Source organism: Megascapheus bottae, chromosome X (genome assembly GCF_031878675.1).
Source record: "Megascapheus bottae isolate mThoBot1 chromosome X, mThoBot2.hap1, whole genome shotgun sequence".
NCBI classification, from domain to species: domain Eukaryota; kingdom Metazoa; phylum Chordata; class Mammalia; order Rodentia; family Geomyidae; genus Megascapheus; species Megascapheus bottae.
This window is the reverse complement of record NC_143547.1, coordinates 35,444,149-35,465,121: the sequence shown is the minus strand read 5'-3', so window position 1 is coordinate 35,465,121 and position 20,973 is coordinate 35,444,149. Positions and strand designations below refer to the sequence as shown.

The window sequence follows — 20,973 nt, the reverse complement described above, 5'->3', positions numbered from 1 at the left end:
TTAGACGATTCATTGGGAAGACTTACCTAGGGGTAGGGGTTGCATGGTGTCTTAGCTTTTTTTTACATTCCTGGGGCTTGAATTCAGTGCCTGGGCACTGCTCTTGAGCTTTCGCAAGGCTAGAGCCCTGCCACTTGAGCCACAGCACCATTTCTGGCTTTTTCTATGTATGTGGTACGGAGGGATTGAATGCGGGTCTTCATGTGTGCTAGGCAATTACTCTATCACTAGGCCAAACTCCCAGGCCAGTGTCTCAGTTTTTATCTGGACTGAATTGGAGACAAGATAGACAGGATGTTCCTCACAGATTCCAGTGAAGTGTTCCTGTTTAGCCCACTCTGCTATCTCTGTCCAGACCCCAGACTTTCATGAGTACAGGGAAGCAGGCATCAGAGAGGCTAAGAAGGCAGGAAGGAAACTGAACTGGGGTTCCTTGCTGTTACCTTGATCAGTCCCTCTGGCTCTCTGAGTTGGGCTGTGTCACCTCCAAGTTAGCCCCCTCCTAGTAGATCAGCCTATCCATACCTTGAATTGTGGTTCCTAGCTGTGTGACTGTTGATCAGTCATAGCAGAGCTCTGAGCAGCACACTCTGGATGGGCTGTGTTATTTTCAATAAGCCCCCTCATATCACGCCAGCCTCTCCATCCCTTGGGCTGAGTCTCTGATTCTTTTCAATAGGTAACACAAACTTTCCTCCAGGTAGGAACTGGCAGTGGATTTCAAGGCCCTAGCCAGCACTGTTCACCTTGGCCCACATTTCTAGATTTCCTGCAAAGTGCAGGATATGGAGTAGGAGACAAAGCTTAGGAGATGGAGGAAGTCATTGCGGGGCTAACGCTGTCTCAGATTCAGTGCTTGGCTTAACTCTGAGCACCACTGAGGCTGTACTGGACTAGGGTTGGAGCCACACAGAGGTGAGGGAGGGTTCCCTGGACACATGGACAGGACAATGCTAACTTCGTATGCACTAGATAGCATAGCTAGCTCAGTGCAGCACTATGCATGACAATTTTTTTATATTTTCCTTTGCATAAGAAATATATTTATCTCATAAAGGTGCTCATATTTCTACCTTAAAGGAGATTTTTCAGTATCTTTTGCCAGTGATCATAAGCAGAGTTAGGAGAGACCATGGTCATTCCACAAGTAGAAACACATGTGTGTTGTGGCCTTTATAAGGATTTTTCCTAGGCTATATGCTTGCTTCAAATGAATGGCAAAAGGAAAGAAGGAAGGAAGGAAGGAAGGAAGGAAGGAAGGAAGGAAGGAAGGAAAGAAGAAAGGAAGGAAGGGCTTGACCCCTAAGTCAAACATTAGTTGGAGTGTGATAACTGATTAAGAGCAAGATAAAAGAAATGAGGGAGTAGTGGGGGATTGAATTAGAAATGAAGGAGCTGTGGAATGAATAGTCATTTTCTCTGCAGGAGCACAAGTGATGCAGATCTTTCTTAGTGCTCAAATTTATTGCTCTCAGCAAAAGTTACTTTGCCTTATTATGTTTTTACAGTATTTTTAATATAACAATAGTTATACAAAGGCTTCTACATTATTCTGATGCTTCTTATTTCCCATTTCTCAATGTTTTTTTTAATGTGATGAGACCTTCTGAGTAGCTATTTCCCCCTTTTGTACTTTTTTATTAAAGAATTTATTAACATTGATTTTTACATCTTATTTCAAGTGACATATTCAGTTTTTTGTTTTTTATTAAAGAATTGATTAACATTGATTTTCCCCATATTTCAAATGACGTATTAACAAACAAGTATTCATGAAGGGAATCTCTATATACAATCACTGGCACTTAGATTTTAAAACATAATTAAAATTTGGGTGACGGTTTGTATGTCATAAATACATATTAATGTATGTAAGAAAACATAAAAAGTCTATGAAATCTAAAAATAAACATTTTATAGGGTCAGATGTTGGTCCTAGTGGTAGAGTGCTTTCCTAGCATGCACGAAGACCCAGATTCAATTCCTAGATACCACAAACATAATATAGCTGGAAGTGCTGCCGTGGCTCAAGTGATACAGTGGTAGCCTTGAGGAAAGCCCAAGGACAGTGCCCAGGCACTGAGTTCAAGCCCCAGGACTGGCAAAAAATTATAGTTATTATAAAGGTAATGCGCAAAGAGGTTAGAGTTACATTTGTCAGGTAAGAGAGCATTTACTTTTAGGCAATGTCACCCCTTCCCTTGTTCTCTCCCCACTTTTCCCTCCCATTTCAAATCATAGGTGGGTTACCTGATTTTCAGCACTGTGTCCAGTGAGTACCATTCTTGCATTTGTTCCCCATTTTCCCCTCTATTTCTGCACCTCCCATTACACTCACAATGGCCTATAAGGGAACAAATAGAGAAAAGAAAAAGAAAACAACAGAAAGCACAAAGGGCTTCACGAGTTCATTTTGATAAATGTCATTTTGTATGATCACATGCACGGGGTCGTTGCCCCTTCTATTATTCAGGTTTCTCCTCTTTGCTTAACTTGTTTTTGCAGGATTTTTTTCTGTTCCTCTTGTAGGCAAAAAGTACAGTTGTAGGTCCAGTTGTCTGGTTTCACAAGTAAGGAGTGATCTCTGGGAATGTTTGAGCATTATCAGTTTGATCCGCATCTTCTCTGTACTTTTAACAATTGTGCTGCCTGACTTCAACTGTTTGCCTTGCAAGGAGGTTTGGAGGGTTTATGGGGTCAAATGCAGCCAGGCCCCTTTACAACTCAGCTCAATGAGAGCCTAGTTGCCAAGACACAGACAGCCAACAATCTAAGCACCCTCCCCCTGTGTAAACCAGTATTACCCAATATAATGTTTCCAGGCCAAGGAGCATGGATTTGAAATAAGATACTGTCCGGGAATATCAGTGAGGCGTCCTTGATCCATGGGTTTAGCATAGCACATATTGTTTACTGAGACCCAGATGGCTGGTCCTCCTGTGTACATTCCAGGCCATTCAGTGAGGTGCCATCCCGGCTTGGACCATCTATTACCTAGAATGGTACAGCCAGGGTTTGGAACTGGGGTTCCCCATGTAAACAAGGCTAGAAAATCACCCTGGAGCGCAGTCCCAAGCCTCCCAAAACCCAGGTTAATAGACGGACAGACAGACAGACAGACAGGCTAGGAGGTTGGCCTCACTATATTTACAATACTGGCCAATGAGGAAGCGCCTGGGCCGCATGGACCAGCCAATCCCTGCACAGCATCTCGAGGCCTCCTAGAAGTGACAGCTGTTTGTGTACAAATCTGTCCAATCAGAGAGGAACGCCCAGGCTGGAATTCCGTGGTTACCCAGGCAGTTGTGGACCGGCTGATAGACTGCACGGTTCAGGCTTTCTGGTACCGGCTGTCGGGTACTGGCTGCCAGCAAGCTGCTTAGGAGGGCTGCTCCTGAGCGTCGTGGATCCAGGTCCAGGAAGTCCAGGACCTCGGGCCATCCTGTAGGTACAGCGGTTCCTGGTCGATCAGGAGGGTCCCAGAGGCATCCTGGGTTCTCTGACACTGCATTGTGGGAGGGGACAACACGGGCATGTGGGGACAGTTGACTAAAGGGCACTTTAGTGTTCAGCAGTGAATGAATAGAAGGGTCCATACTAGCATAAGAGACAATAGCATGGCTCACTGTTTAGGGTTGGGACTTATAGGGGGCCATGAAGGCTGCCGGAGAAGGGCTGGTTCCAGTCAGAAGGTCCTCAGGTTCTGTGAGGGTGAAGTGGGCACTGAGTGGGCAGTGTTCTTCCAGACAAGGCAGACCATGGACAAGAGACACTTAGGAACCCTGAGGTGTTCCAGGGGGTTCCATGATGTGCAGTGAGCCATGCCCCTGGACTGAGTGTGCGGAACAGTACCCATGTGTCATTTCCCCTCCTTTGGTTGGTTTGTCTACACGTCTGCACTGGGTCTCAAGGAGACAAGGAGCAATGCAAAGCTTTGCTCCAGAGGAGGGAGAGGACAAGCACCCTGTCACTAGGCAGGCAGAAAGATTGACCTTGATGCCTGCTGGGCAAGGAGAGACCCTCATTCATATGTGAGGGAGGAAAGACCCAGGCATCCATGCTGCTCTACTCCTGGTGGCATGGGTGTCCTTTTCTTTTCTTTTTGTAGTTGTGTATGGCACTGGAGCTCAGGGTCTGAGCTGTGTCATGGAACTTTTAACTGAAAACTATCCTGGGTGTATCCTGGGTTCTGTGACACTGCACTGGGGAAGGGGACAGTGTGGGGATGGCGGGTCATGTGGATAATTGGCACTTCAGTGGTGAGAAGTGAGTTAGTGGAAGGGTCCACATTGGCCTGTGATACAATAGCACTGCCTAAAGCTTAGGTTTGGGGCTGGTTGGAGAACTTGAAGACTGCCAGAGGAGAGCTGGTTCCAGTTTTTAGGACTTCCCAGTCTCTGAGGTCTCTGGCTGGGCAGTGGGCAGGTAAACCTGAGAAGTTGTGGGGCATCCACAATGTGCAGTGGGCGGTGCCCTGGACTCAGGGTGCAGCACAGGAGCCTCTGGGTCATTTCCAACTTGAGTCTTATTATGTAATGCATGCTGGCCTCAAATGTGTGATTCTTCTGCATCAACCACTCAGCAGCTGGAATTAATGCCATGAGCCATTATATGTGTATTACCTCTTTCCAAATTAATATATATTAATATATATATATATAGCACTGCAACCTCTCAGTCATGCCTTTAGAAGTGATTCTGCCCTGTGCAGTTTTCATTGTAGAATGTTGCCCTTAATATTGCCTCTATATTGGCAAGCAAGAGAGCTAGGTGAGCCAAAGTTAAACTGTGAGTGGAAAACTTGAAAAGCTGTGAGGCTGTGAGAGTCACTTGTCTGTGATTTATAGAAAATGCATTAGAGGCTTCATTGGGAAGATTTATCTGGAGGTCAGGGGTTGCACAGTGTCTCAGCTTTTATCTGGACTGAGTTGTAGACAAGATAGACAGGATGATCTTTACAGACTCTGGTTCAGTGCTCCTGTCTGACCCCCTCTGCAGTCTCTGTCCAGGCCTGAGACTTTCATGAGTAACCAGAAGAAGATATCAGAGAGAAGAAGGCTAAGAAAGCAGGAAGGAAACTGAATTGTGGTTCCTTGTTTGTTGATCATTCATCAGTCAGGTGGATCTCTGAGAGGGACACTCTGGGTGGGCTGTGCTATTTTCAAGTAAGCCCTCTCATATCATGTCAGCTCTCAATCCTGTGGGCTAATTCTCTGATCAGTTTCCATAGGTAATGCAAACTTTCCTCCAGGTAGGAACTGGAAGTTTATTTCAAGGCCCCATTTCTATGCTAGTGATTGCCTACATTTCCAGGTTGTGGAGCTGCAGACAAAGCTTAGGAGATGGAGGAAGTCATTGACGTGCTGAGGTTGCCTTAGATTAGTCTCTGGCTCAGCTCAGTACAAAACTGAGGGGGCGCTGGGATAAGGTGGGGGCCACACAGAGGTGAGGGAGGGTTCCCTGGTCACATGGACAATGCTGGCATTGTATGCACCAGATATCATAGTTAGGTCAGTGCAGCATTGCATATGATGCATTTTAGGATATTTTCCTTTGCTCAAGAAACAAATTTATCTCATAATGGGTGCTCATGAGTAGAGTTAGGAAAGACCATGGTTGTTCCCCTGGGGGCGGCGGGGGGGGGGAATTGTGTATTGTGGCCTTACAGATACTTTATAAGGATTGTTCGCAAACTATTTGCTTGCTTCAAGTGAGTGGCAAAAGAAAAGAAGGAGAGAAGAAAGGAAGGAAGGAAAGAAGGAAGGAAGGAAGGAAGGAAGGAAGGAAGGAAGGAAGGAAGTCTCACAACTCAGTGAATGATGATTAAGTGCATAATGAATGGGCCAGGGTTTGGCCTATTGGTAGAGTGCTTGCCTAGCATGCATGAAAACCCAAGTTTGATTCCTCAGTACTACAAACACAGGAAAATGCTGGAAGTGGTGCTGTGGCTCAAGTGGTAACCACTAGCCTTGAGGAAATCCCAAGGACAGTGCTCTGGCCCTGACTTCCAGCTGCAGGACTGGAGTAAAAAAATTTAAAAAGTGTGATGAAAGAAATGAATGAGTGTGGGCCGGGAGTTTGGCCAAGTGATAGAGTGCTTGCCTAGCATGCACAAGACCTGGGTTCAATTCCTTGGTACCACATACATAGAAAAAAAGCTGGAAATTGGTGCTGAGGCTCAAGTAGTAGAGCTCCAACCTTGAGAAAGTCCAAGGACAGTGCTCAAGTCCTGAGCCCCAACCCAAGGACAGGCAAAAAAAAAAAAAAGAAAAGAAATGAGTGAGTGAATTAGGGTGTAGGGGGTATTGTCAGTAAAAGACTGAATGGGAATTGAAGAAGATAGGGAATGAATAAACTCATTTTCTCTCTAGGAATGCAAGTGATGCAGATCTTAGTGCTCCAATTTGTTGCTCTCAGCTAACGATATTTGCCTTATTATATTTTTACAGTACTTTTATTATTACATTAGTTATACAAAGGTTTCAGCATTATTATATTGCTTCTCCTCCTTTGTTTTTTCTTTTTTAAATTTTTTTTGATCGGGATAATGTATAGAGGGGTTACAGTTACATTCACCAGATAATAGGTACTTCTCACACATTGATACTCCTTCTCATGGTTTTTTTTTTGCATTTCCCTCCCCCCACTCCCTCCCAATCATCTTGTTCTCCCCCTTCCCTTTCCTATTTAAAAAAAAAACAAGTAAGCGTATATACAATATAGCAGTTAACAAAATCAGATACAGTAACCATATGAGATTAACCATAAAGGGAAGAAAAAAGAAGAGAATATAGTACATTAAGAACAACAATCACACAAGATAAAGCTCCATATCCTAGAGTTCCTTTCATTTAGTTTCATCCTATATGACCTTATGTACCTAGATTTTGAGGGATTCTAATCCTCTGCTAGGAGAGTCCGAGATGTATACTAATTATTACAAATGAGGGAAACCATTGAGCCTATGTCCTTTTGGGTCTGGCTTACTTCACTTAATATAATTCTTTTCTCAAGTTTTTCCATTTCCTTACAAATGAGGCGATGTCATTCTTTCTGATGGAAGTATAAGTATCACATTCTTATTTCTTAGTCTTAAAATATTTTGTAGTTATTTTAAAGGTAATGCACAAAGAGGATAGAGTTACATTAGTCAAGTAAGAGTACATTTATTTTTAGACAATATCACCCCTTCCCTTGCTTTCTCCCACTTTTATCCCTCCCATTTCAAACCATAGGTGGATTACCTGATTTTCAGCATAGTGATCAGTGAGTACCACTGCTGCATTTGTTCCCAATTTTTCTATTTCTATACTTCCCAGTACATTCACAATGGACTCTAAGGAAACAAACAGAAAAGGGGAAGGAAACAAAAACACCGAACGGAACAAACCTCTTGTTTTCATTCCCACAAGTTCATTTTGATAAGTGTTATTTTCTATGATAACATGCACATAGTCATTGTGCCTACTGTTATTCAGATTTCTCCTCTTTCTTGACTAGCTTTTGCAGGATTTTTTTTTCTGTTGCCCTTGATAGACAGAAGATACAATCTAGGTCTGATTGTCTGGTTTCACAAATAAGCACTGAAGTCTTATGGAAAAATTTTGAGCATTACCAATTTTCTCTGCATCTTCTCTTTATGTGTAACAATTTTGTTGTCTGATTTCAACTGTATTCTTTTAAGCATTTGTCTTACAACAGATTTGAGGTTTCATGGGGTCAAATGCAGCCAGGCCCCTTTACAAATCAGCTCAATGAGAGCCTAGTTGCCAAGACCACAGACAGCCAACAATCTAAGCACCCTCCCCCTGTGTAAACCAGTATTACCCAGTATAATGTTTCCAGGCCAAGGAGCATGGATTTGAAATAAGATACTGTCCGGGAATATCAGTGAGGCGTCCTTGATCCATGGGCTTAGCATAGCACATATTGTTTAGTCAGACCCAGATGGCTGGTCCTCCTGTGTACATTCCAGGCCATTCAGTGAGGTGCCATCCCAGCTAAGACCATCTATTACCTAGAATGGTACAGCCAGGGTTTGGAACTGGGGTTCCCCATGTAAACAAGGCTAGAAAATCACCCTGGAGCGCAGTCCCAAGCCTCCCACTACATCCGTCCATCTATCTATCTATCTATCTATCTATCTATCTATCTATCTATCTATCTATCTATCTATCTATCTATTACATATATATGTATATATACACACATATATATGTGTGTGTATATATGTATATATATACATATGTATGTGTGTGTGTGTGTGTGTGTGTGTGTGTGTGTAGCCAGTATAGGAGGTTGGCCTCACTATGTTTACAATATTGGCCAATGAGGAAGCACCTGGGCCGCATGGACCAGCCAATCCCTGCACAGCAGCTCGAGGCCTCCTAGACATGACAGCTGTTTGTGTACAAATCTGTCCAATCAGAGAGGAACGCCCAGGCTGGAATTCCGTGGTTACCCAGGCAGTTGTGGACCGGCTGATAGACTGCACGGTTCAGGCTTTCTGGTACCGGCTGTCGGGTACTGGCTGCCAGCAAGCTGCTTAGGAGGGCTGCTCCTGAGCGTCGTGGATCCAGGTCCAGGAAGTCCAGGACCTCGGGCCATCCTGTAGGTACAGCTGATCCTGGTCGATCAGGAGGGTCCCAGAGGCATCCTGGGTTCTTTGACACTCCATTGTGGGAGGGGACAACACGGGCATGTGGGGACAGTTGACTAAATGGCATTTTAGTTTTCAGCAGTGGATGAAGAGTCCACACTGACCGGCAATATCACTACTCACCGTTTAGGGTTGCGGCTGATAGGGGGCTTCAAAGGCTGCCAGAGAAGGGCTGGTTCCAGTCAGAAGGTCCTCAGGTTCTGTGAGGGTGAAGTGGACACTGAGTGGGCAGTGGTCCGGGGGTGGAAACTCTTCAAGTTTTCCACTCACAGTTTAACTTTGGCTCACCTAGCTCTCTTGCTTGCCAATATAGAGGCAATATTAAGGGCAACATTCTACAATGAAAACTGCACAGGGCAGAATCACTTCTAAAGGCATGACTGAGAGGTTGCAGTGCTATATATATATATATTAATATATATTAATTTGGAAAGAGGTAATACACATATAATGGCTCATGGCATTAATTCCAGCTGCTGAGAGGTTGATGCAGAAGAATCACACATTTGAGGCCAGCATGCATTACATTCCAAACAAGGCAAGGCATGATGAGGAGACACTTAGGAATCCTGAGATGTTGCAGGAGATTCCATGATGTGCATTGGGCTGTGTCCTGGACTGAGTGTGCAAAATAGTACTCATGTTTCATTTCCCCCTGCATGTGGCTGGAGTGGCTCTGTATTTCTTAGTACATCCATTGGTTAGTGTGGCTACACATCTTCACTGGGTCTCAAGGGGACAAGGAGAAATGCAAAGCTTTGCTTTAGAGGAGGGAGAGGACAGGCACCCTGCCACTAGGCAGGCAGAAGAATTGACATTGATACATGCTGAACAAGGACAGGTCCTCTTTTTGATCTGAGGACGGAAAGACCCAGGGATCAACGCTGCCCTAATCCTGGTGGCTTGGGGTGTCCTTTACTTCTTTGTCTGTCTCTGTTTGTCTGTCTGTCTGCCTCTCTCTCTCTCTCTCTCTCTCTCTCTCTCTCTCTCTCTCTCTCTCTCTCTCTCTCTCTCTCTCTCTTTCTGTGTGTCTGTCTTTAGTATGGTTGTATATGGGTCTGTATCTCAGGGTCTGAGATTTTCATTGAACTTTTTACTAAAGGCTAGTATATTGCCACTTTGAATCACATGGTATTGTTTATTTTGGGGGGTGAATTGTAGATAACTGTTTAATAGACTTCCCTTCCCAGATTGTGTGGAAAGTGTCTAAACCTCCTGAATAGGTTAGATTACAAGAATGAGCCACCAGAACCCAGATTATATGTTCTTTTCTAATACAATAAATAGGACAAAATTTGATTTACGTTCTTGACACTAAAATAGAGATGGAAATTGTGGAGCACAGATTTTATGAAATTTTTTTTGTATTTGGAAAGCAAAAACTCCAAGTATCACCAGGCAGGTCACACCTGTGCACTATTTGCCTGGTTTCTCTGGTCTTCTGTGAGAATAACTTTACCTTCTCACATGTTTTTATTATTATATTTCTCTTTCATAGTTGTGCAAGGGAATCACAATTAAATGAAGTTATAGCAGAATACAATGTGATGTGATCAATGTCACCCACCCCAACATTTGCACTCATCCCTCCCCAAACACTCTTTATTTCCTTGATTGTGCCCCCTTTCCTCCTCATTCTGTTGTTGCTAAAGTCTTAATAAGGACAGCTGAACATCAGCAGTTATTTTACTACAGTACAGTACTTCAGTTTAGATATATGTCACATTTTTTTACCAGCCCTGGGCCTTGAACCCTGCTCTCCCACTGGAGCCATAGCACTACTTCTGGCTTACCCTTTCTATATGGTACTGAGGATTGGAATCCAGCGCTTCATGCATGTTAGGCACATATTCTACCAGTAAGTCACATTCCCAGCTGTTTCACATTTTCTGAGAACAATATTTTACTGTGCATGTTATGTCAACACTGGCTTAAGGAAATACTCCATAAAGGAATTGTATGCCCACAAGAAATGGATTGTACTAATCTTTCTGGGACATACAGAAATGTTAAATCAAGAACTTACAAATACATAATTTTAGAAAGTGCTCTTTATTGCATTAATTTGTGATTTCAGTAATGATCATTGAAAAGTATTCAGCATTACTCATGACATTACACATGACATCCACTGGAAGGCGATTCAATGCCAGCAGTAGCTTTGTAGCTTGGCCTCTGAGGACTCAGATGAACTTTTTTTTTGCCAGTCCTGGCCCATGAACTTGAGGCCTGAGCACTGTCCGTGGGCTTTCTCAAGGCTAGAGCTGTACCACTGGATCCGTAGCACCATTCCCAGCTTTTTTCCTATATATGTGGTACCAAGGAATCAAACCTGGGTCTTCATGCATGCTAGGCAAGCACTCTACCACTAGGCCAAACTCCCTGCTAAGATGAACTCTTTACAACCCATAGTTACATGATGTCATAGCACAAAGTACCTCAAAATAAAAATAAATTACAAAGCAATAGTTCAGCCATATGTGAGGACCTGGGGCATGAGAAAAAGACAAAGATCACATGCTCCTCCTTTTGCTTTTTCCCCCTTTCTTCTTCTTCTTTATTTTGTAATCTGGTCCTGGGTCTCAGGACTTAGGAGCTACCCCTAAGCCACTTTTGTGCTAAGGACTAGCTCTCTGTTTCCTCAGTCATAGTCTACCATCTCTCTTTTTCCCCCCAGATATTGGAATCCATTTAATTATGAGACAGTAACATGTACACAAACTACAGTATCCAAGCTCATGAGAAATCTTTATGTCCTAGGCACATGCTGTCAGGAGTGGGGTAGGCCCCAAAGTTGTGAGACAGAAGAGAATCTCCTTCATGATGCACACTGAGAGGAATGTATGTTGAGGTAATAAAGATGGGAAACTAAATTAGGGATGGAATAATTCTTTCAGTTTAGTTTCAAAAGCCACTAACAATTTTAGGAAGAGAATGTGATCTACCAATCTTTACTTAATTGCCTTCATTTCCTATCTGCTTTGGATTTTCCAGAGCTACTATTAAAGGACAGAGTTTGTGGTCCTCTGGAGCAGATGCTCCAGGGACCCTGGAGTTTTGTGCACTTTAGAGGCTCAGAGCAAGGCAAAGTATTAGAAGAACAGCAGGTGCAGAGTTAAGAGCCAAGAGAGTCAGACCTTCTGTGATTCATGGGACCAGGGTAAGTACAGATTATTAATTAAGAATTCAACCGCATGTACAGACATGATGTTTACACCACACTGTTTATTTGCAACCAAATCTATGAAGAATTGCAGTAGTGGCTGAATGCTGGTGCCTCACACTATAATCCTATGAATTTAGGTGGCTAACACCCAAGGATCACAATTCAAAGCTGACTATGACTGAAAATTTTGTTAGCTCAAACTCCCAATTAACTGCCACAGAACAGAAAGTGGATGGGTTACTCAAAGTGGTCGAGTGCTAGTCTAGAGCCAAAGGGATGAGGAACAGAATGGATGCCCTGAGTTTCAGTTACACACACAACATAAACAACACAAGCAGTCCTGTTATGAGAGAACAGATAACAGTCACTATATGCACGTAGCCACTAGACAAGTGTCAGTGCCCCACCCATATCTACTACACTTACAACCCTAGAACCATCAGGGTGACCTTCACCAAACACCACATTACCATTGTCAAACTCAGAATGTGACATTGGACAGAGGGCTAGGAACTGTGTGTGGGGAAGATGGCCAAAAGCATCGTGGGAAGTGCAGGAGAGGAGAACTTTAGGTACAAGAGAAGGAAATAACACATGCTCAGCGATGGGGGGGCAAAAGAGGACTTAGGACACAAAACATGTGTTGAGATAAAAGTCATCTATCAGGACTCCAAAGTCCCAGGTTGATATAGCTTAACACACGGTACTTAGAATTGGCCGAAAGCAGTGGGATGGTAGTGCCACACACACTATAAAGTATTTGCCATCAATCATCCCCTTGGTGTAGGACAGAATTTTCTTACTTTCTTCTATTCTTCTATGCCAGACTCATTGAAGATGGGGTCTCTATCACTGAACGAAGTGAATGTCTGACTCATTTCTGCTGTCCCCTTTCTATATTGCAGGGCACTGGTGCATCCTGAGTGAGACCCCACGGCCAGCTAGTCCCGGATCCTCAGGTGGGAGGAGAGCCCTAGAAGCCCACAGCCCTGCATGCACCTCAGGACAAGGAGGCTGCAGGTGGCTGCATGAGGAACACATAAGGAAGAGTGGGAACTGAGCGACTCTGAATCAGCTCCCAACTCTAGGCACAATGGAGAGTGAGGACTATGTCCTTTGTCATTGGAAAGGGGACTTGTGGCCTGCTAAGGTGTTGTCCAGAGCAGGGAACCAAACACACAGTGAAGGGAGAGAGGGATCACTCTTAGATGTACAAATCCTCTCTATGGAAAAGGTGCAAGTAAGAAGCACTGATGTAAGGCCCCTCACAGAGGCTGGGATTGAAGCCATTGTGTCCTCAGCAGAATTGTGCTTGAGGGCCAATGAGTTTCCAGGAGATGCTCTGTACAGGGACTCTGGCCCACCAGGCCAGGCTAGTGCCCACACAGAAGCACTTAAAGTAGCATTGGAGATTCTGTCTTGCAGAAAACTAGCAGGGCAAGGAACCCCTGTGGAGTCTCCACAGTCAGAGCCAGAGGCACCAAGGGCTCAGCCTGGCCCTGGCCCTTGCACTGGCAAAAAACCGCCCAAACGCAAACTGAATTCTGAGCCTAATCTGGGGAAGAGAGCATGCTTACCATCCCATCACATGTGCCATGCTGGCAGTGAGCATGCCCTCCCCGTGTCCGTGGCACACACAGCCACTGCTGCTTCTGTACATGAAATGCAAGCTCAGGTATCAGAAAGCTCCAGTGTGAGCTCCCTAGTACCAACAATGAAGGGAGCCATTAATCCATCACAGAGTGAGAAAACCTTGGGAGCCCCAACCCCCGAGTCCTCTGGGCACCCTAGCTCCTGGAAATGTCGATATGCTAAAGCTCAATTTCCAGGTCTATATATGCGACCAGTTGTGGTCCTCACCAGGTTCAAAGACCAGAGCCAGAAAGGTGAGGATGCTGGTGAAGGGATCAAAGTATGTGATCCCCACAGGATCACTATCTCCCCAAAGGGCATGGAGGATTCTGCCAAGAGTGCCTCCCAGGCAGGCTTGCCAGGGGCTGGGGCCTCCTCTGTGTCCCCAAACTCATGGCTTCCCCATGCTGTCTCTACTGCAAATAGAAAAAGGAAGTGCCAGCCAGCAGGTGTTAACACAGGAGCAAAGAAATGTAAAGTTCCTAAGACATCCAATGAGCCTAAGGTCACTGGTACCAAGAAGGAAGGTGAGGAAAGAGAAGAAACACAAAGCAAAAGTGTGGCTCCCAGGAGCAAGGCCCCCCTCATTGAAACAGGAATGCTGGTGTGGTTTTATCTCAGAGGTTATCCATTTTGGCCATCTGTGGTACAAAGTGTGGACCAAACAAAAAACACAGCCAGGGTGCTGTTGATTGAGCCCAACTTGCTCTCTGAACAGAGAGGCATTCAGGTCCCTCTTTGCAAATTAAAGCCCCTGGAGTGCAGGTCCAAAGACCTCCTTGTGCAGAGAGCCAGCCGGCATTATGGCCTTGGTGTGGCCTGGTGCTTGTCGCTGATTACATACTATCAAGAAGTGGTCGCATCAGGAAATTTCAAGGGTTCTTTTCTGGAGTACTTGTCAAGCAATGGTCATTTCCTAGTTGCAGAGGCCTTTGAAGAAACTGAGCAAAAGGTTCATTTTCCAGTGGTAAAGTACCCCAACCAGGGCGACTCTGAAGAGAAAACATTTCAGGATGGAAAAAGTACCCTAGGCAAGGGGAATTTCCCAGGGTGTGTAAATGGAAAGATGGAGAAAGAGAAGAAAGAGGGGACAGGGGAGGAGCAGAAGATTTATGAGTGGGAGAAGTCTGAGAAGAAGGAGGAGAAAAAGGAAATGGAGGACATGGACAAGAATTGGAAAGAAGTGATTGAGGAGGAGAGGGAAGAGGAGGACAAGAAAGATATGGTGAATGAATTGAAGGAAGAGGAGAAAGTAGAAAAGGAGACACAGAAAGAGGAGAGTATGGAGGAGGAAAGAAGGGAGGAGGAGAAGGAAGAGGAGGACAAAAAAGCAGAAGAGAAAGAATTAGGGGAGGAGAGGTTGGGGAAGGAGAAGAAACAAGAGCAAAGGGAGAAGCAAGAGGAGAAAGAAGAGAAGGAGCAGCTGAAAAGGCAGGAGTTTCATGATGTAGATAAGGATAAGATAATGGAACAGAAAGAAATAGAGGAGGATAAGGAGACGGCAGAGATGGTGGAGGTGAAGATGGAGCAGCAGGATAATTTGGAGACTGAAGAGAATGTAGGGCAGAAAGAGGAAGAGAAGATTGAAGAGGTGATGTTAAAGAAAGAGGATGAAGAAAAGGAGAAGGAGCAGGTGAAGGAAGTGGAGGAGGCAGAGGAGAAGATGGAGGAGGATGAGGTGGAGGAAGAGGAGGAGAAGGAAGATGCAAAAAGTAAGACAATGTTAGAGAAGGAGAATGAGGAGGAGGAGGACAAAAAGCAGGAAGAGGAGGAGGAAGAGGAGGAAAAGAAGGAGGAAGATGAGGAGGAAAAGGAGGAGATTAAGGGGGAGGAGAAAGAGGAGGAAGAAAAGGAGGAGGAAACGGAGGAGGAGAAAAAAGAGGAGGAAAAGGATAAAGAGGAGAAACGGGAAAAGGAGGAGAAGGAAGAGCAGATGAGATATTTCAGAATGATCCTGTCAGACAATTACTGCAAATATACATGAGAGGCGGGCCCTCTCCTTTCATAGTTCTTTAGGTTTCTGTTGATTTACCCTCTTTTTGACCTGTTCCAAAGTTCCATAAATTGAGAATTTACAAACATGAAATTTTCTTTTTTTTCCCAATAGTTCTTAGCATGGCATTTTCTTTAGTTCACTTTCTGGTTCTCAAATTAGTCACAAGTTACTCATTCTATAGACTGCAATCTTTTTGTTTCCCTGAGATTAAGCAGCAAAGATGGTGAGACCTCGTGTAAACTTTTACAGAAACATCCATGGCATCATTCCTTCTTCCAAAGGGACAAGTACACATAAAGAGTTGGATCTCTAATGTCCTCCCTGTATATATTTGGGGAAGAGTCCTGAATGTTGAAACAGGGGACAAAGCTATTTTCCTTGATAACCTTGCAATCCACCTTCAAAAACACACCTTTGGAGTCCATCAAAACACTGACTTACTGTGTTACTGCTGTGCTATTACTAAGGCAAGGGGAATTTACAGCCTGCACAGGCCATAGTTCAGCCCAAGCAGGAGCAATTGATCGATCTACTCTTGAAATGCCATTTGTGAGAAGGCCCTTCCTCAAGGATTGAACGACTTCCTGAGGGTGGTCAGGGACACAGGCCCTCAACCGACCTGACAGCAGACTTGTTTCCCTCCATAGTGTCATCTGTCCCTATAAGTAACACTTTGAGTCTTCCAGATCTCAGGGGCTGCCCAGCTGCTGGAAGCCCCAACTGCCTGCTGAGGAGCCCATCCACCTGGTGCCTTGTTAGGCACACTGAATGCCTGCAAATGGGCTTTTGTCTGTCTAAAATCATGCAAGATTTCTGTTTTGACTTTCTAGTTTGCACAGCAGAAATGTAGCCTAATCTGCCATCAGAAATGAAAACTCTCACGGTGACTAGGAGTACCGCACAAGGTCAGGGTCTGCAGAATTTACCCTGGACATCACGCACTCCATATCACTCAGTGGAGCCCCTGGACAGATACGAGTGGACAGACACTCTAAAAGTATGTGAAGTGAAGGCCATGTGTTAGCAAACTATTGTGAATGATGGTTTCTAGAGAAAAAATATGAGCAAAGCTAGTTTATTTCAAAAGCTCTATGTGGAAACTAAGTTTCACTAGTTTCAAGGGATTATGGAAGTGTTGTAGGAATATGGCTATTTTCATGACATTTGGCGACCTATGCTGATGGTGTGAATTCTTGAGCAATTTATAAACTTACAGTCTGCATTCTCAACAAAACCAAAGTGACTTTCACCCTGAATATTGGTTGTACAGTATGGGGGAATATAACTATATCTCATCCTTAAGTGCTGCACACAAAACAAAATGTATGAACTCTCCTCCAGAAAACCCAAACCTGGGAAACGATGAACTTTTATTTAGCGTTTTGATGTTTGTAACGAACTTTTGTGTTGTGTTTAATAAATATGTCCATTCTTTTTTCCTGTTGTGGATTTGTGCACATGTGACTTCCAGGATGTATAGTCATAGGTGAAGTCCTCCTTCCCCTGGTAATAGTTGTGAGGATCAGAATAAGTCCTTGCTCTGTGAGAGCTTTATCTTTCAGTCAGCATGCCTTGTTTTTCCTCTGTGGAAGCTAGTTGCTGAGTTGTACATAACATCCAACTTCAGCTTTCCTATAGCCAAGTGTAGACTCCAAAGATCTCATTCATTCTTGTGTTCAGTAAGTCATTCATTGTCTCCCTCCCTCACTCACTCATAGGTCCAGAAATCCAGAGATGATAAATGTCTTTCTACCCTGTGCAGTAGCCAAGGTGACCTGTGCTAGACCTCAAACGAACATCTGTTCCTTGTGTAACGTGTGCTTGTGTGAAATGAAATACCCAAGAATCACTCACACTCAGCTCATGGACTTAGGAGACTCATTCTCAATCCCCTGCTCCTTGTGTCAGTGGTTAAACATCAGGGTCTTCTGCTCATGGTTGGATGTAAGTGCCACATTGAACCAACATATATATATATATATATATATATATATACAGGGTTCCGAGGTCTCTCTATCCTCAAATTAGGCTATCTAAGGATGTTGGAGCCTCCATTGAATTCTATGTAGGAGTTTCTGACATAATTTGCAGACAATGTCTAATCTTCCCTGTGCCAACTCTTTGCCTTGCTAAACCTTTTTTTTGGGGGGGGGTCATGTGGCTCGTACTCAGCGTGTGCACTATCCCTGAGCTCTTCAGGTCAAGGCTACCATTCTACCCTGGTCCTGGGCATTTTCCCTGAGCTGTTTACCTCAGGACTACTGCCCTACTCTTGAGCCAAGCTCCATTTCCCATTTTCTGGAGGTTAATTGGAGATAAGAGTCTCAGGTCCTTTTGTGCCTGGACTGGCGTTGAACTTTGATCCTCAGATCTCAGCCTTCTGAGTAGCTAGGATTACAGGCTTGAGCCAGGGTGCCCAGCCTAAAACTCTTTTGCTTTTTTCCAAAATCCTCTAAACCTCTATCCCTGGTTCAGTGCACTACCAGCCATAATCTTGGATCAAGTGAGTGCCAAGCTTGGTCTCAACCCTCATGTCTTTGGAACAATGAGCTCCTCTGACTTTTCTACCCACTGACTTTTACCAACCTCTTCACCTTCCCTCACTTTTCTGGTCCTTGCCTATTCCATGAATCTTCTGGGCCTCATGACATGGCTAAAATCACTGTAGAGCAAAAATCCCACCCCAGCTTTGAAGGAATCTTTGGGGTAACCTGAGTGCAGTCACCATTTAGGTGAGCTCTAGTTAATATCTATGAATGAAACTTTTTAACTAGGGAATACTTTCCTTTATAGCTAAGACATTCATTTTGTCTAGGTTTGCTTTCATGGAAAAGGAAATAAATTATCAGTAGAGACACTGAGAAGTAAAGCCATTGGTTATAAAACCTTCAACTTGGCCCTTGTTTTTACTGTTACCTTGGAAGCATGACCTTCCACTACATGTTCTCAGTCCTTACAATAGTGCAACCAATCACCCATTTGTTCTCTCCAAATATCTTTGCAATTCCATTTCCCATAATCTTGTTTGGGTGGTAAAATCTCCACATTAGAAATAAGAGGCAACAACACCAGTTTACCACCTGTTATATCAGCAACTACAAAATAAATGTAGCCAGGAGTTTGGTCTAGTGGGAGAGTGCATACCTAGCATGCCCAACAACCTGGATTTGATTCCTCTGTACCACATACACAAAAAAAAGCCTGAAATGGTGCTGTGGCTCAAGTGGCAGAGTTCTAGCCTTAAGGAAAGATTCCAAGGACAGTGCTCAGGCCCTGAGTTCAAGCCCCAGTTCGAGCCAAATATAAAAGGTAAATGCAAGATTCATTTACAAGTACCCCTCCATTTTTTGTGCTCTTTCTTGCAGATATAATTGCTTTTTAACTCCTCAAGACACATAATAACTCTAAAGCCCAGATTGGAAGAAGGCATAGCTTTCCTTTCCCATGTGATCACCACCCTGCTTCCTCTATACTCTACCTACAAATATTTCCTAGATGAATATGTGTACATCTATTACTCCACACATATGCTCTTACTTTTTCTCATCTTTCTCACCCTTGCTCATTCAATATGGACATGACATTAACTTTGCTGCACATTTCCAAGAAGATGCCAAATCTTAATGTCGAAAAATCCTTGAATCAGTTGTCTGCTGGTCAGCTGCAGGGCTCCAGCCTTTGTGAGGAGAGCCCCCTCCAGCCTCGGGAAAATGTCCTGTGTACTCCACTCTACTGTCCTGCTGCTAAGCTGATCTTGTCCTTGGCAGAGGAAAGTGGGTATACCCAAGCAAGTTTAGGGAGGATGCCCTCCAAAGCCATAAAACTAGAAATTATCACACAAGGTGTGATGGAGGTTGCTGGTGACAGCTGGGGAAGATGAGGAATTAGGGTGAGTGTACAGTTATTCATCATCAGGGATGTTATGGAGAAGAGGGAGAAGACAGAAGATTACAGGCCTCAGGGACATTGCTGAAAAATACTGGGAAGCAGTTACCCTGTTGGTTTACAGAAACGTCTCTTCAAATCAGGAAGCAGGAATGCTTGATAGTATGTTTCAAGGGATGCTAATGTGTTGGTTTGCTGCCATCAGGTGTCCAGGGATGCACCAGGGATGCACCAGGATATTCTGTGTGTGTGTGTGTGTGTGTGTGTGTGTGTGTGTGTGTGTGTGTGTGTGTTTGAGCAGATGTTCTATGTTAGGTGATTGTGCGTGTGAATATGGTGGCTAATGTGTCATGTATCATTCTATATATGTGTCTTTTTTGCCAGTCCTAGCTTGAGCTCAGGCCTGAGCATTGTACTCAGGCTTTGTCAGGGCTACAGCTCTACCACTTGAGCCTCAGCACCATTTCTGGCTTTTTTTTTTCTATGTATGTGGTACCGAGGAATTGAACCCAGGTCTTTGTGCATGCTAGGCAAGCATTCTACCACTAGGCCAAACTCCCAGCCCTATATGTGTCTTTTTTTAAGTATCTGTACAACTTTATGGTATGTAATGTCCCATTTTGGAGGTGAGGGGGATAGCAGTGTCTCTTTGGCTGTATGCTCATTAATGGTAATTCTGTGCAAGTGGTCTGTGTAGTGTTTCTTATGCCCGTGTGAAGAAAACATGTTTGTGTCTTGTGCTTATGTTGTATGTGTATGAGAACATGCATTGCATGTGGAAGTGTGCAAGTCAGAGTGTCTGTGTGTGATGGAATATATGGAGGCCAGGAGGTGTCTATGTGAGTTTGAGCGTATGGACTTTGTGCTGGGAGTGTGTGGGGTGATGAATTAGAATATTAAGGAATATCAACTCTTTCCAGAGATCAACTGTGAAGTAGAATATTCAGCCTAGCAATGTTTCTAGGAGCCTCGCTCTTTGGAATTTAACTGCACGGCTGGCGGTGCTAAGGGGAATGGGAGAGCAGCCTGGGCTCCCTGTGTGCTCCCCTTTGCCTGCTGGACAGAGCCCAGCTCAATGGCTCCTGCAGAAAGTCACATCATCAGTTGGTTTGCTGTTGGAATCTAGATCAAGCAAAGCCCCTGGTTACCAGCACCAGTACTAGGAAACGGGACGCTGATGTTTCTAGGATCATCCCTGTGGGTCCTGTGAGTCTGAGCTTCTCTGAGTCCCAAATGCCAGGATCCTTTCACTCCTGCAATGAGGTTACTGCGTTGGGGCTGCCAGTGACAGGACCTGATGTGTGGTTGTTGGCAGAGGAGTAAACCCATCACCTGGCACATGACTGCCTGCGGGTGCTAGCACACTGCCTTTCCTCCTCCCTCACAGTCTGCTTAGGATGGTCGGGTTTGTGCCTCTACCTGGAACTGCATTAGAGGCACAAAGACACCACAGACTCTCCAGTGCTGTTAGGAAGACTCGGGTTTCTCAAGTTTGAGAAGATTTGGGGGTCTTCCCCCTTCCGGATCCAGGTTCAGCATTTCAGCTGGAGCAGAACTGAGATGACACTAGCTCCTCCCACCTCTGCCTCATGACATTTGTGTGACCTTGGGCACTGCTAGACCCACTTGTCTGCT

At 44.5% G+C, this 20,973-nt stretch overlaps 1 protein-coding gene across 1 annotated transcript; it reads left to right on the top strand.

Annotated features, from left to right (window-relative positions):
* The first annotated feature begins 12,918 nt into the window (after nucleotides 1-12,918).
* LOC150040827 (PWWP domain-containing DNA repair factor 3A-like) lies at nucleotides 12,919-18,835 on the top strand. Its single transcript, XM_090327099.1, has 4 exons — nucleotides 12,919-14,709; nucleotides 14,932-15,048; nucleotides 16,345-16,450; nucleotides 18,819-18,835. Exons 1-4 carry the CDS (start codon nucleotides 12,919-12,921, stop codon nucleotides 18,833-18,835), a joined length of 2,031 nt encoding a protein of 676 aa, XP_090183225.1.
* The last annotated feature ends 2,138 nt before the right edge of the window (nucleotides 18,836-20,973 follow it).

Excerpts from the sequence above, each read along its gene's own strand:
- LOC150040827 (XM_090327099.1), top strand. The coding sequence starts at position 12,919 with ATGGAGAGTGAGGACTATGTCCTTTGTCATTGGAAAGGGGACTTGTGG. Across the intron at positions 14,710-14,931 it reads AATTGAAGGAAGAGGAGAAA|AAAGAAATAGAGGAGGATAA; the intron begins GTAGAAAAGGAG and ends ATAATGGAACAG. Across the intron at positions 15,049-16,344 it reads AGGAAGAGAAGATTGAAGAG|GAGTACCGCACAAGGTCAGG; the intron begins GTGATGTTAAAG and ends CACGGTGACTAG.